Raw genomic sequence first — 14,792 nt, forward strand, 5'->3', positions numbered from 1 at the left:
CGTGGTTCACGAGTTCAAGCCCCGTGTCCGGCTCTGTGCTGACAGCTCGGAGCCTGGAGCCTGCTTTCAGATTCTGTGTCTCCCTCTCTCTCTGCCTCTCCCCTGCTCGCGCTCTGTCTCTCTTTCTCAAAAATAAATAAAAAACATTAAAAAATTTTTAAAAAATGCATGTTTTAAAGTATCAGGCACAAAGGGTATGTCCTCAAATACGCTGAAAAATTGTATTTAGAAGCAGTAACCTGTAACTTCCTCACTGTACAACAGAGTTGTCACTTGCACAAAAATACCCTTCCGTCCACTCCCCAGAGAATAAATTGCAACTATTTCCATACCTTATTTAGCCAGTTTTCCCAGAGGAATTTCTTTAATGTGAAGCTCCGGTCCAGATTAAAACGTGTGCTAATGGCAAACCGGGTGAACCATTGCCCAGGCTTCGGAACCACGGCGCTGATCTTCCCGCGGCACAGCGGGAGGTTGGGGCACGGAGGGTCCGTGTGCTCAGGCACCTGCATTGTGGGAGGCCCAGTGACGGGGCTGGACACGGCGCTGCTTCCTCTTTCCCCCTGCCCGGCCCAGGCCGGTGTCCCGGATGGTTTGTCACGTGACGGCGCCAGGCTCCTGGCTCCTCAGGCTACTGGGGGAGCCCCTGGCCGCACCCATGTCTGCCGTGTGGGCTCAGCGCGGCTTCGGTGTCCCCCTTGTCAGGCTGTACGGCGACGAGTCGGAGCTGCACTTCTGGACCGTCGCCGCACACTACCTGCACAGCTCGTCCCCGCGCAGCCCAGCCGTTGGAGAGGCCGCCCCTCGGGACAAAGTGAACAACCCGCTGGATATATGTTATGACATCCTCTGTGAAAATGCCTATTTCCAGGTATTCCATTTCGTATGTGAAACTCTGTGACGCCCTCATCTTGACCACTTATGTCTTTGCGACTATCTTGAACTCGAGAAACGTGCCAGCTAAGTTGAAATCGTGTAACAGAAATGTGTCTGTTGGCACCCCTGCCTAAAAAAGGCCTGACTCCGGCCTGGAAAAGCTCATAGATGCTTACTGAGTCTTTAAATACACATTAGAATTTTATTATTAAGCCTTTGTTTTCTTAGAATTGTTCACCTAGAAGACTCTTTTTAATTTCTCTCATTTTATTTTCTATAAATAACAAATATTTCTTTCACTTGACTTGAATTTGCCGTGTTGTGTATAAAAAGGTGGTTTCATAATGTTTTCACTGCAGTAGAGTACTTCGGTACTCAGTACTTCAGAGGGCTTTCACCCAGCTGCACCTGATGCCCGGTTTCTGTAAATGGGCAAACTTGCACACAAATGAGAATTCATGTCAACAATTTTCCTAATCAAATTCTTATTAAATGGTTGGATTTCTATGAAGTTGACTATCTAATAACGTCAGAAGTCAAAATAGGGTTTATAAAATGATTTTTTTAAGTATGGTAAAATTTAATTCAAGTCTTATAATCCAGGCTCAATTTTCTTTCTTTTTTTTTCTACTCTAGAAATTTCAGCTGGAAAGGGTTAATCTCCAGGAAGTAAAGCGGTCAACTTATGATCATACAAGGAAATGTACAGACCAGCTACTTCTCTTGGGTCAGGTACGTCAACTTTTATAACTCTTTCGTGTTTCAAGGAGCTGCTCTTTGATTAGTATTTCAGAGTATTACGTTAGATCACACGCACACACACAAATGGGTAGATAGATCAGAGTATTCCTCTGAAAGTATACATGTAAATTTAGGCTGTCTTTCAAAATAAGACCAACAAAACCTGTGAGAAAGCAAAAATCTGTAGTTGACCAGCTTGGAATGTTGACTTCTATAAATGTCCGATGAGACCTAACTGTTTGGGTGTGGTCTGGTTTTGTGTCTCAGAATTGACAGATGCAAAGCTAAAGTAAGCAGTTTCTTGAGCATTTGCATAGGCCAGACTGTGGTTTTGCCTTTATTTCAAAGAAGCAGTGGGAGACTTTGTTGTTTTTGTGCATAAACACAGCATTGACCAGCCAGTTTTGAAAATAAAAGTCTTCTTTAAGCTGTAAACTTTAGTGTTCCAGATTATAAATTCGGGAAGATGCTGTTGGAAGAAAACAGTCTCATAGTTACAAGAACAGTTTCTCTCATTAGACAGACAGAGCTGTGCAGTTGCTATTGGAGACAAGTGCGGACAACCAGCACTATTACTGTGACTCACTGAAAGCCTGCTTGGTCACAACTGTCACCTCGTCAGGCCCCTCCCAGAGCACCATTAAGCTGGTGGCGACCAACATGATTGCCAACGGCAAGTTGGCAGGTAAGGCACACCGTGGGGGTGTGGTGGTCAGTTCCCGAAAATCCAGCCTGTTTCCAGCAGAGCATTGGATTCTGAAGGCAGTTCTTGCTTTTTGATATATGCTGGAGAAAAATAGGCAGTGATCGCTAGCTCTTTATACGATGACCGTGTCTCGTAATCATCTGAACCGGAACACGTCTTAGGTGGGAAAGGGGCACCGCTAACGCTTCCCGGGACAGCGGGCCAGCCGCCACAGGGGAGGCGAGGGCGGGAGCCCCGCGCTCTCCCCGTTTGCTTCCTGCACTGTGTTGGCACTGGCCGCCCCCCCATCCTCGCATGGTAACGTTGTAAAACTCTCCGTTAGCATTTTGCGTTGAAATGTGAGTGAAGAACGTCTGCAGTGGGTATAAAATGCGTGAGACCAGATGAGGTCCAGTGGTGGCTTGTCGGGGACGGGCTGCCGGCTCACCGGGGCGGCTGCCGTTCTGTCTTCCAGAGGGCGTGCAGCTGCTCTGCCTGATCGACAAGGCCGCGGACGCCTGCCGCTACCTGCAGACTTACGGCGAGTGGAACCGGGCCGCCTGGCTTGCAAAAGTAGGTCACCCCAGGAGGTGCGTTGAGCGTTTGGGATAGAAAGTTCGGCCTTGTCATTTAGAAGTGGTTTTTGGCTGCAGAGCTGCTGTGCGAATGTTTTCTTGCAACTCCCGTGCTCCTATTTAGGAGGATGAATTCCGTGGCTTCTTAATGAAAAATGGATCGCTGTGGTAGCAGTTAAGCGAAAGCAGCTGGCCCCTTTCCCCGCCAGGGTGCGAGCCCAGCCCCCAGCCCCGGGGCCTTGCCGGGCCCTCCGCTCCTCAGGCTGGGCTTCCCACCGCTGTCGATGGCGAGCGGCAGCGTCAGGGCAGCGTGCTGGCAGAGCCGGGCCTCGCGTTTGCTTCCTAGAAACAGATCCCCTTTTGATCACGTGACAGTTTTCTCTACGTAGCGCAGGATGTCTTTGTTTTTCACGTGGGCCTCTTTCTCAGGTCCGTTTAAATTCCGAAGAGTGTGCCGATGTTTTAAAGAGGTGGGTGGACCACCTTTGCTCTCCACAAGTCAACCAGAAGTCAAAGGCTCTCCTGGTCCTCCTCTCTCTAGGCTGCTTCTCCAGCGTGGCCGAGACCCTTCACAGGTACACCCAGAGTGCTTCGTGGCGAGTCGGGGTGACTGATTGCTTCGTGCTCTTTTGAGGCTCTGTGGTGTGGGTGGAGCACTCGCCATGCGGGGTGAAAGGAGAAGCTTACGGGTTAGGTTTATGAACCCCTGCAGGAATGGAACGGTCCATGCTTACCCGTCTTCACTGGGCCTGGGAGCTCTGGGCTCCCGCCAGTATAGTAGCCAGACCTAACAGGTACCGTGTATTTAAAAACAATATAAAAGGGGCGCCTGGGTGGCTCAGTCCATTAAGCGTCCAACTGCTGATTTCAGCTCAGGTCATGATCTCACGATTCGTGGGTTCGAGTCCCAAGTCGGGCTTTGTGCTGACAGAGCGGAGCCTGCTTGGGATTCAGTCTCTCCTTTCTCTCTGCCGCCACCCACTCATGCATGCGCTTTCTCTCTCAAAATAAATAAATAAACCGAGAAAAAAAAAGTAAAACAATATAAAAGAAGTCTTCAGAGAATTCAGCTTTGAATAGTGTAACTAAAATGAAGGCCAGAGAGCAGCAGGAAGGGTGTCAGCGTTGTGGGTGGGAGATGTCCCAAAATAATATCCGAAAATAATATGTATCCCTTCCAGGACATTTAAAATTAAGGGAGGCTGAGGCAAATATGGCCAAAAATTCCTTGTTAAATCTGGTCAGTGGATATGTGAATGCTTGTCTAATCTCTGTAGATTCGTGTGTATTTCAACTATTTCACAGTTTTTGTAAATGTTAATTAAAAAGAGCCTGGGGGTGGGGACACGAGTATTGTCCCCTGCTTTCCTCTATGAGCCAGAGATTGGAAGGTGCTAGTATAACCTACTGGCACTTAGGTTTCCAGGGAGAACGGGCACAACAAGTCTTTGTACGGAAATACACCCTTGGGTGGGTCTGCCCCCAACTGCTGTAAATCCCAAAGCTTGAACTCACTTTGGTCTCTTGAGCAGCATGAGATACTTCGATAGAGCTGCCCTGTTTGTGGAAGCCTGTCTCAAGTATGGTGTGATCCAAGTCACCGAGGACACGGATATCCTTCACTGGGTGGATTATGCCAAGGGGAGGCAAGTGGCTGAGTGGGCTTCTCGAAGGTCCGTACTCAGATCCACCGAAGTCAGGAAGGAGGGAGGATGGGAGGGAAGGGTCAGGAAGAAGGTGGCTGCGTCGCTGGCATCAGCTGTCAGATGGACGGGGAGGCAGGAAGGACTGGAAAGGGACGGGACTCCGCATTCTGTGAAGGCTTGTTTGAACTTAAAGGAAATACTTGAGGACAAGTCCAGGAGCCGTGGTGCTACTTTAAAGTAGTGCTGTTGAAAAGAGTGCACTCCGTGGAATAAAACGTGTATATTTACCTGGGAATATATATTCTGGAATAGGTAAAAAAGATACTGTTACCCAAAGCGACAGTCTAACGGGAAACCATGATACCATGATGGCACTTCAGAGATGTGCGTCATGCAGGCAAGTCACGGTGGCCCACGTATTAGCAGGAACTTTGACTTCTGACCTCACATGAGTCACTTGTTTTTCTTTGAAAAGATTGGGCTTGAGCTCGTGTTGGCTGAGCCCTGCTTGCTCTCATCACACCTCCTCTTGAGTTACTACATTGTGGCCTCATTTCTGCCAGATACTTGGTCTTCTGTGTATATATAGTGTATGTTTTTTTTTACAGACAATGAAACTGAACTTGAACTTATTCACTATCCTATCTCCAGGCACTGGTGAACTTGGCTCTAGTTGGAAGGGGCCATTTGGAATGTCAGAGCGCAATGAAACAGGGCTGTCTGAACGCCCCCCTTCCTCCCGCCCACCCCCCGCCCCAGGTAGCCAGAGCTCCTGCCTCAGGGCGGGCTTTATCATCAGAACCTCTCTCCTAAGCTGGATCTGCCCCCAAACCACCCACCTCTGGGCCTTTCAGATGCCACAGGGTGTACACTTACATCTTCCCTTTCTTTTTCTAGTCTTTGGCTGCGTTAGGCTTTGAGGGAGTCTAGGAGGATTTAGCTGGATCTTCCTTAGAAGGAATAGCTTTGTACTCAGACCTCGCCTCCCCCAGGCAGGTGTCTGCACCTGCGCCCTCCTGAGGGCACCCTCGTCCCTTCTGAGCAGCCCCCCACGGAGCTGGTCTTTCTTTCCTGCCCATGGGAGCTTGGTGGAATATAATCACAGCCTTTTCTGCCCTTCTTTTCCTTAACTGTGGTTTACAGAAACTCATCTCTGCTATATATGCAGATTATGCCCGAAGTTTGAAGAACCTCGGTTTCAAACAGGGAGCGGTTCTTTTTGCTTCAAAAGCTGGAGCGGCTGGCAGCGATTTACTGAAGGAGCTGGAATCCCCCAAGCTAGAACGGACTGAAGAGTGACAAGTCCATCTGTGCTGGGGAACCTGACCTCGTAAGCAGGGCGGGGCAGGAGGTTGGTCTGGCCGTGCTCACGGTCACGATCCAGACTGCGGAGGACCCCGTCCCTGCCAGGGTCCCCGGGAGCTGCTCACGTGCACAGCAGCAAATGAGCATGTGTGTTGTCAGGGGCCACTTCCACGTCCCGTGTTGATCTCAGAAAAAGATGCGAACGCTTCAGATTTTGAAAGGGTATATAACATTTTATACTTTTGGAGACAGCCTTAAGAGTCCCTGGAAATACTTTTAATTTTTTTAAACTTAAAATTCAAGTGACTGAATTGCTTTTCTCATTGACTAAATGTAAAGATGTTTGGAAAATCTAATAGTGAGAGAAGTTTGTGAGACTTAATTCTCAAATATGTGCTGTGCCTGTGTTTATACACAGTCATTCAAGGGACAGAGCGGAAATATTTAAACAGTAAAGATGACTTTACCAAAGCATTCCTTGTTTCTTACCTTGAGAACATAGAACGGTTGATTCTCTGCTTTAGGCAGTTGCTAAATTTTGTAATTTTAGGCTAATAGGCTCACAGGGAAATTTTAAGCTTTATGTTTTATTCTAGGATGTGGAATCTTGGGTATTTTGAATTTTAACTCCTTCTCTGATGCATGACACTAACCTCCTTTTTGAAGTATCTGTGCTTGAATTTTCTGTCTTTGTGTTTGTCCAATAACTGACATACGTGAGATGTGACAATTGTAAATTATTGCTGTCTGTGACTTACAGAAATGATAAATAAAAAAGAGATTGCAGCCAGGCGTTTGTGTTCCCCGAGCTGCGGTGCACGAGGCCAGGGGCTGTGCTGGGTTCTCGGGCGTCAGTCCAGGTGCTTACCCTGCAGAGTCCAGGCTGCGGGCCGAGTCCAGAGAAACTGGAGTAGGAAATCTGGGAGTGTGGTGCAGGGTTGGACCAAGCCCTTGCCCCCTGGGCAGATCTGCTCTGATTTCCGGAGGGAGCAGGGCTCGGCGTGCAGCTCTCGGTGAGGTGAGGAGAGGGGGTGGCATTCCTGTCATCCCTCCTGGATGTCCGCATATGGTTTTTAGATAGAATCATGGCCTCTGCCCTTAGAGGTCAATCTGAGCCCCTCTGACAAGGAACTGGAATCCATGGGGAGGACGGGCCTGTCAAAAGGAATGCTTGTTCCGAGACTGGCAGTTTGGCTGAAGGTTCTAGAGGAAATACAGGATCCATCCATTTGTCCTGTAGGCAGGTTACATCTGAATACCTAAAGGCCATGGGCAAACACCACTCTCTGTATATTATTAGTTAAATGATTGCCCCCATATATTGTGTTTATTCGGCCATCAGCTAGCTAAAGGGAAAAAGAATGCTGGCCTTACTAAGCCAAGAGGAAAAATAAGAAGTCGTACTCCAGAGTGGGGCATTTTGAAAATTAAATATGCTTTGGATTCGAGGCCAGTGACTAAGTAATGGGGCGCTGCCGGCCTGTGGGGATGGAGGAGAGGACGGCCAGGCACAGCAGCGCGGGGAGAACCCGTTAATCAGGGACGGCCGAGGGCCCGAGGTCTGTCACGGTCCAGCTGGTAGAATGGCAGTCGTTACTCCTCACAAGACGGAGACCAGGTCTGTCAAGATCCACCTGAAAGTCCCATTCCAGACAGAACCTGGGCTCCCCTTTCCCTGGTGACCCTGTGGGCTGGAAGCTGGCCCTTAGCTACACTCACCTTTGCTGCGTGTTCAGGGTCAAGAGCTGATGAGGAGGAATCACCTTCATAGGCAGCCTGCACTTCTGCTTATCTTTTCACGAAGGATCTTCAGGAGCATGGTGTTACCAGGGCCTTACGAGGGAGGCTTCCCAGGATGAAACCCGCAGCCGGAATTGGGACGAGAGCGACAGTGGCTTCAGGGCTACAGGCGCCTCCCTTTCCCGTGCCCACAGGAGCACCGTCTGGGCCTTGGCCCTTCCCTCGGCCGCCAGGCCGGCGGAGGCGGGAGGAAGGCCCCTGGGTGACCCCTGCCTCCCGGCTGGCCCCTGCAGAGCCCTTGCCTGCCGCTCACCCTTCCCTTCTTCCTGCTCCGTGGCTGATGTTCTGCCGCCCCGTGGCATGCTGTAGGCCTCCCCGCAGCCTTGCTGCAGGTACGTCCATTGCTTTGCAAGTGGTAGCAGGACATTTCGCTCTTCTGAAATCGACACCGGAGTGGCATCTGTACGAGCCTCCCGTCCCTCACTGCCATTCCTGGTCAGAAATCCACAGAACAGACGCTGGTATGAAACCAGTTCCCCTCCCGGCTGGTTACTGCCCGGAAACGCCACGTCTCGTGAGGACAGTGTCCTGTTTCGGGGACTCCTGGGCTCTGTGGTCATCCATGATAGCTCGTTCTCCTCAGTGGCGGTACGTGACCCACGTCAGGCTGAGGCGCGAACTTGTCACCGTGCAGCAGAAGGGGTCCTGCAGGGCAGAGGCACGGCCGGGAGAGGCCTCCAGCCAGCAGGACTCTGGGTCACATTCTTGTAACTGATTTGATGGACTCCAGACGGTTTGTGAGTGAAAGAACTCAGTAAAATGAAACGGCACTTGAGATTGAGGACCCTTGAAGGTGTTACTGTTTGTTTGTTTTAATGTTTACTTTTGAGAGAGAGACAGAGACAGAACGTGAACGGAGGAGAGGCAGAGAGAGAGGGAGACACAGAATCTGAACAAAGCAGGCTCCAGGCTCTGACCTGTCAACACAGAGCCTGACGCGGGGCTCGAACTCACGAGCCGTGAGATCATGACCTGAGCTGAAGTTGGCCGCTTAACCGACTGAGCCACCCGGACGCCCCGAGGTGTTGCTGTTTTAAAAGAAGGGGAGCGAAGAAGCTGAGTCTTGGGAACGCGCTTCTGAGAGCTGCTGGCAGCTAAGTAGCCAGGCAGGTCTGGAGGACACGTTGGGGAGCAGATTGTCCGCTGTCTTTCCTGTCCTTAGAGGGTCCTTCAGTTTGTTTGCTTTTCAGCCATGCAGGACCCACTGAAAATAACCCCATGAAAGCCTGACTTTTGTCTCACTCAGGATTTCCAGTGGTTCTGAAGCTCTCACAGGAGTCCCTTCTGGCACTTTGAAGCATTTACCTTCAGCATTTGGCTCTCTCGCCTGAAAAGGCCAAATAAACACCATCGCAGCCCCCTTCTTTTTTTTAAGGGATATTGAGAAATAAAGACCTAGTCAGACAGATAAGATAACGGTTCTAAATGTCAGGGAAGGAAAGACATTCTGCATTTTTCAGGTAATTTGGGTTGATTTTTAGCTTTCCTGGCTTCCATATTTATATTTAGCACAGCCAAGTGCAGTTAGGGAAGAGGGCTCTTCAAAACCCTGTGATGTACTGCTTCAGAAAGACAGGCTTCAACTGATAGTGGAGAATTAAGATCGGACAAAAAGACCTTCCTCAGTCACTACCTTCAAAATGTAGCTCAGGTCAGTTTTCTCTTTGCAGTTAACGGTATTCTTAACCCTGCAGGAAAGTGGGCTGATGGTGGAGGCTGGGGGAGGAGGCAGGGTCATCCGGAAGGGGCCTCTCCCTGGAACTGTTCCTCTAGGTTAGGGGTCTGCAGACCAGCCTGCTCACTGCCTGCTTTGTAAATAAAGTTTTATCGAACACAGTCCTGCCCATCTGTTGTCTGTGGCTGTTTTCATTCAGTGGAGTTGGGTAGATGCTACAGAGACCATATGGCCTGAAAAGCCTAAAATATTTAAATATCTGGCACTTCATGGGCAAAAGTTTGCCCATGCCTACTCAAGGACCCAAGTGCTTCCTTGTGATGAAATTTCAGGTGTCCTACTGCCTTGTTGGGCACGGATCAGTATGAAGCCCTTTGCGATTTTTCTGTGACCGGGTGCACGAGAACCAATCTCTTTACAGAAAGCTGTTTGGGCTCCCTCCCATCTGGCTCCTCTACGGGCCCAGATCTCCATGGTGGTGGATCTGGGAAACTACATACGACATGTACCACCTGGGGTGACCTTAGTTTTACTCCTGACAATTCTGAGACTAAAGGCGTCTGTAGATATAAAAGTTTAAATCCAAGAGCTGTTTCCTATCAGCATTTTATTTTTTTTTATTTTTATTTAAAAAAATTTTTTTAACGTTTATTTATTTTTGAGACAGCATGAATGGGGGAGGGTCAGAGAGAAGGAGACACAGAATCTGAAACAGGCTCCAGGCTCCGAGCTATCAGCACAGAGCCCAATGCAGGGCTCGAACTCACGGACCGCGAGATCATGACCTGAGCCGAAGTCGGCCGCTTAACTGACTGAGCCACCCAGGCGCTCTGACCTATCAGCATTTCAAAGCAAATCGCAGTTTTACTCCAGATACCTCCCAACGTGTCCTTCCCTAGGAAGACCCTCACTTCACTCTAGTCTTTTGACATTCACCATCATTTTTTAGCCAGAATACTTGAGGCAGGGTAGAAGATGAAACATACTCTGTCCTAAGCCAGTGGTAGGTACTGCTGTTGCTGATGTGAATTCATAGGGTGCACACATTTATGAAGATCGTCCTGGGGAGAGAGTCCTGGGTCAGGGGAGTCGCAGTGACTGATGGCTAGGGCTTGCCATCCACGTGGACGAACCGGGAAGTGGGACAGTAACCAGAAGTGGAAAATGGACGAGTCTGCAATATAATCAAGTGGAAAAGCTCAGGAGGGAATCGGCAAATCGGAATTTGCACAGACACGTTATGGAAGGGAGGGAGGCCCAAGAAATGAGATTTCTCAGGCTGATTTGTGGGGAATGACGGGGAGTTTTCTTGGTAACTACCTGTCCAACAACAACATTCAGTTCTACAGATCGTTTGCTTCCTAGCTGTCTTCCAGCGTGCGTGTCAGTGGGGAATTTAATCGAACAACAGGCCCTTTCTCGTCTTAAGTGGCCGGTCTTTGCCAAGAGCAGGTCAAGGACAGTGGACTGTGTCCTGTCAAGCAGCTAGGAAGCCGTCCCAGAGGGTAATGTCCTAGCAAGACTCCAAAGTAGGTTAGTTCAGGTGATGGTAAGAATCTAAGTTTGTGCTTTGAGAAATACCGACACGTTTCAGAGGGCCTGCTGGAGCCACACTCTGGCCGGCAGAGGAACTCCACCGAACCTCTTTACCTCTGAACCCGCTCGGTGATCGTGCCCAGCACCTGAATGTGGGGGCAAAGGGGGGAGTGGAGCTTGGGACAGCGTGTTCTGCCGTGTAGCTGCCTGACCTCGCTGAGGATGGATGGCGTGGCTCGCTTTCCCTCACCGTCTGGAGCCCCACTGCCTGGGCGGGAGCTGGGATTCAGACGGAAAGAGGGAAGGCTGGATTCCTGACTTAGCTCTGCCTTTACCCACTCTGGCGTTGTGGAAAACTCGTGGAAAGAACTTCATATGGCACCTGCTGGGTTGCCTTCTGTCTCTTGAGGCACCTCTAGAAACCTCTGCCAGCTTCTAGCAGTTGTGAAAATCCACACGCAACAGGTCTGCCTGAGACTCCAAAGCCTCTTCCTACGTCCCCATCCTCTGTTGCTGCCCCTGCCCTGTCCCTCCCCATGGGAACCGCCACCCTCTGAGTACTGGCACAGCCACCACCGGATACTTCTGGAAAACTAGGTAGGCTGGGCTGGAGGGGGCAGAGAGGTGAAGGGCAGCACTGGGCAGCAGGGCAAGTTCACCCTCACCAGGAAAGGGCTGGACAGAATCCACGGGGAGTGACCATGAAAGGGCACGATGCCGCAACGGAAGACAGAGCAGGGGCGGTGCGCTGCGGGTGCAGAGGGCCCAGGGGTGACGGGGAGCAGGCCGACTCCCTGGAAGCTCCCATGAGGTGGTATCAGCACGGCCCTGAACGGTGGGCAGAATTAGGACCAGCAAGCACGAGCCGGGAGTGCCCAGGCACATAAAACAGCACAGGAAAAGGTGTGGTCGTGAAAATGGCCCTGGAACCAGCACAAGCAGCTGGTTCCATTTTTCAGGAGTGCTGGAACGGGTCCCCCAGGCTGGGTGGGCGGAGTCGGGGCCCAGGGAGCGCTGCGGGCATCACTAGCCAGGGACAGAGGGAAACACGGGCCAGGAGGAAGGGGCAGGACCTCCTGAGCCTGCTGGGGTCCTCAGACCGCGGTAGTGGGACCCAGCCAACTGCACGTGAGAAGGAAGTTCAGATGTGGAGGCGGGGGACTCAGCAGCCTTGCCGGCTCCCTGCTTCACCGGTAGCCCTGCTTTCTGTTCACAAAGCAGCTAGTGACCCTCTGGACACGTATTCTCAGCATTTGCAGCCCTGGCCACATCTCTCCAGGGGCTTCCGCTACCCTTGGGGTGAAATCCAAAGTCCTTACCAGGGTCTGACTCTAAAAGGCGCTGCCTGATCTAGCCCCTGGCTTCCTACCTCTCTGTCCACATCTCTGACCTTGACCGTGCCAATCGGGAATCATGGCCCCACCTCATCACTTTTGTGCCTTTGTGGTTGCTGTGCCCTTGGCCCAGAGCTGTCTTCCCCAGGCATTTGCATGGCTCTGTCTCCTCCTTCCTCTCTCTACTCAAATCACCTCATTATGAGAAAGGCCGACCCTGAGCCAGGTCCTGTAACTAGCACCCCATCTCTCTCTATTCCCTGACCTGCTTCATTTATCTCCAGAAACCCCAGTGTTGTGTGCATTTGACCCGGCTTGCTCACTGGATTGCAGGCTCAATGAGGGCAAGGCTGGGTTACTCTTGTTCTTTCCTGAGTCCCTAGATCCCAGAAGAGGGTCTAGCACATAGAGAACCATTGATAAATAAATGTTGAATGAATGCATGCATAATACAGGGGGCCTGGCAGGGAGGTAGAGGAAAAGGAGGTGCTCCTTCGTCCTAGCAGGAGCTGACAGCGTGTGTCTTCTCCTCCCTGTCTAAGGGGCTCTTTGGGTGCCCGCCCTGTGTCCCCTACTCAGGATCCTGTGCTTAGTGGCACCGCATGCCGGGGTCGTAGGGCCTCAGACCAGGAGGGGCCATGTGGGGTCTGCGATCTGCCTCCGCCCATCTGAGTAGGAGCCCTGCCCCCCTTCCTGGGCACGAGGCACTCAGGACCGGGACTGGCCTGCCCTGTCCTGCTCCAGGCGAAACCAGGCAGAGGAGCAGGGCCCAGGAGCGGGGGACGGCCACCCCTTGTCGGGATTCTGCCCCTTCTCCAAGCGCTCACTCCGACACTCTTTCTCAGGTGAGTGAGCCTTTAATGAGCATGACAGTAGGCTGGGGCCCCACACCCGTCATCCCAGAGAGGACAGATGCAGAGGCTTCCTGGCCCAAGTGCCCAGCGAGCCCGCAAGGGGGACAGGAAGTTCCGAACGCCTGAGGGGATGAGCCCAGGAGCCGCTCTTCCATCACGGCAGCAACAGGAAGTTGGTCTGGAGGGCTCGTTTCCAGCAGTCCCTGCCTCGGGGCAGGGCCAAGCCGTGGGCTGCTGACAGACGTCACTCCATATCACTCTCACGTGCTGCGGGGCACCGCAGGCCCGCTCACCCTGCCTTTGTCTAGTGACCACAGGCCCACGTCACCCTGCCTGTGACGTCATCCAGCTGCCCTGGGAGAAGACACATGAAACAGCTTTTTCTCAGAAATGCCACAGCCTGTGCAATCGGCCCTGACCCCATGACCTCACGAATCTAAAATTAGGAAATCCACTGGATGCTCCATGTGACTGGCTTTTGGGGAAAAGCCAGAGAGGGGACTGCATTGAAGTCCAAGCTGGTGCCAGGCGGAGACAGCCCATGTGATGGGGGGACAGACACACACTTAGGTCCCCAAGGAAGGGTCTGGCCCAGGGAGGACGCAGCCCTACCCGGCTGTGGAGCCGTGGGCCCCAGGAGGGCTCAGGGCAGCCTTCCAGAGCCTCCCCACCTGACCGTGTCCTCGGGCAGCCCCCTAGACTCTGCAGAGTGTTCTAGAAGGGTTACCGGCAGGTGTGGAGTAATCACATTCCGGAACTTTCCGTGTTTCCCGGCACATGCAGCAGGGCTCCTTTTTCTCATCACATTTCATGTCCTTTAGCAAATGCACATGGTGTTTTAATTAAATGCAATTCCCTGAAAACTGACTAACTGGAGTGTTTAGCCTGACGACATCCTCTGGTCAATGAATACAAAACAGAAGCGCTTTCGAGAAAGGAAAATGATGTGTCATTGTTTTGTATTTTCTGAAATCTGTAGGTACCAAGAGGCCACCTCTGTCCTGAAAAGCCAATATTTCAGTTTCTACGGGAACGGGGGGACGGCCTGAACTCTGTCACCCGCCACCTGGGTCTGCCCTGCCCCCTCTCGGCAGCACCCGGCCCACTCGCCCCCAAGCCCACCCCAGCTCTGAATCCCAGCTCTGCCATTAGCCAGTCGTGTGACCCCTAAACACGTTAATCTAGCCTTCCCATGCCTCAGTTTCATCATCAGCGCAGTGAGCACCGTGACAGCACTTCCCTTGTTGGCACAGAGCTCGGCACGGCAAATGTTGGGTCTCGTTATTGGGTCACGTGGGTCAGGGATGGTAAATGTCTGGGCAGCCCTGGTGGGTCGGCTTTGGAGAATGAACGCCTTCCCGGGAGCCCCTGCCTCTCAGCTTCCGGAAGCCAAGTTCCCACCTGCACGCGCGAGCCAAGCCATGCTCCGTCCGAGTCTACGGCTTCACGGTAGACAGTCTCGTCCCATTTCACGGAAGGGCAAACTACGAATCAGAGATGTTGAGGACAACTGGGGTGGCCCTCTGTCTTGGACTGTTCCCCAGTGGGGAATTTTCTGAGACACTGGATTTTGGATGCTAAAGCCAGCATGGTGCAGAATGGGACAGTTTGGTGACCCGACTAGTGAGCGACAGAGCTGGGATGTAAGACACAGGCCTGTCTGCTGCCTGCTGCCTCAGGCTGCACTGCGTGCACTGGGCCAGCCGAGTGAATGAGGGGATCTTAGAGGGTTCCATCCGCAGCTGAGCTGGAATCCTGTACGCAC

At 51.8% G+C, this 14,792-nt stretch overlaps 1 protein-coding gene and 1 long non-coding RNA gene across 4 annotated transcripts in view; one reads left to right on the forward strand and one right to left on the reverse strand.

The window, feature by feature from the left end:
- WDR11 (WD repeat domain 11) overlaps positions 1 to 6,614 on the forward strand; it is a 67,607-nt gene extending 60,993 nt beyond the window's left edge. Inside the window, exons 23-29 of one of the 3 annotated variants that reach the window (XM_007084867.3) lie at positions 706 to 871; positions 1,513 to 1,608; positions 2,137 to 2,302; positions 2,778 to 2,875; positions 3,307 to 3,452; positions 4,410 to 4,489; positions 5,665 to 6,614. In XM_007084867.3, coding sequence (XP_007084929.2) covers positions 706 to 871; positions 1,513 to 1,608; positions 2,137 to 2,302; positions 2,778 to 2,875; positions 3,307 to 3,452; positions 4,410 to 4,489; positions 5,665 to 5,822 — 910 coding nt within the window. In that variant the 3' untranslated portion in view covers positions 5,823 to 6,614. Of the gene's footprint in view, positions 1 to 705; positions 872 to 1,512; positions 1,609 to 2,136; positions 2,303 to 2,777; positions 2,876 to 3,306; positions 3,453 to 4,409; positions 4,490 to 5,664 lie in introns of those variants that run through there. The other 2 variants (XM_042960100.1, XM_042960101.1) reach the window with 2 other exon arrangements.
- A 6,400-nt stretch (positions 6,615 to 13,014) lies between these two features.
- Positions 13,015 to 13,726, reverse strand: LOC122231994. Its single transcript, XR_006209308.1, has 2 exons — positions 13,640 to 13,726; positions 13,015 to 13,381 (listed from the first exon to the last, which is right to left on the reverse strand). It is a non-coding gene; the product is annotated as an uncharacterized LOC122231994 (long non-coding RNA).
- Positions 13,727 to 14,792: the final 1,066 nt, after the last annotated feature.

This window comes from Panthera tigris, chromosome D2, assembly GCF_018350195.1.
Source record: "Panthera tigris isolate Pti1 chromosome D2, P.tigris_Pti1_mat1.1, whole genome shotgun sequence".
Classification (NCBI taxonomy): Eukaryota; Metazoa; Chordata; class Mammalia; order Carnivora; family Felidae; genus Panthera; species Panthera tigris.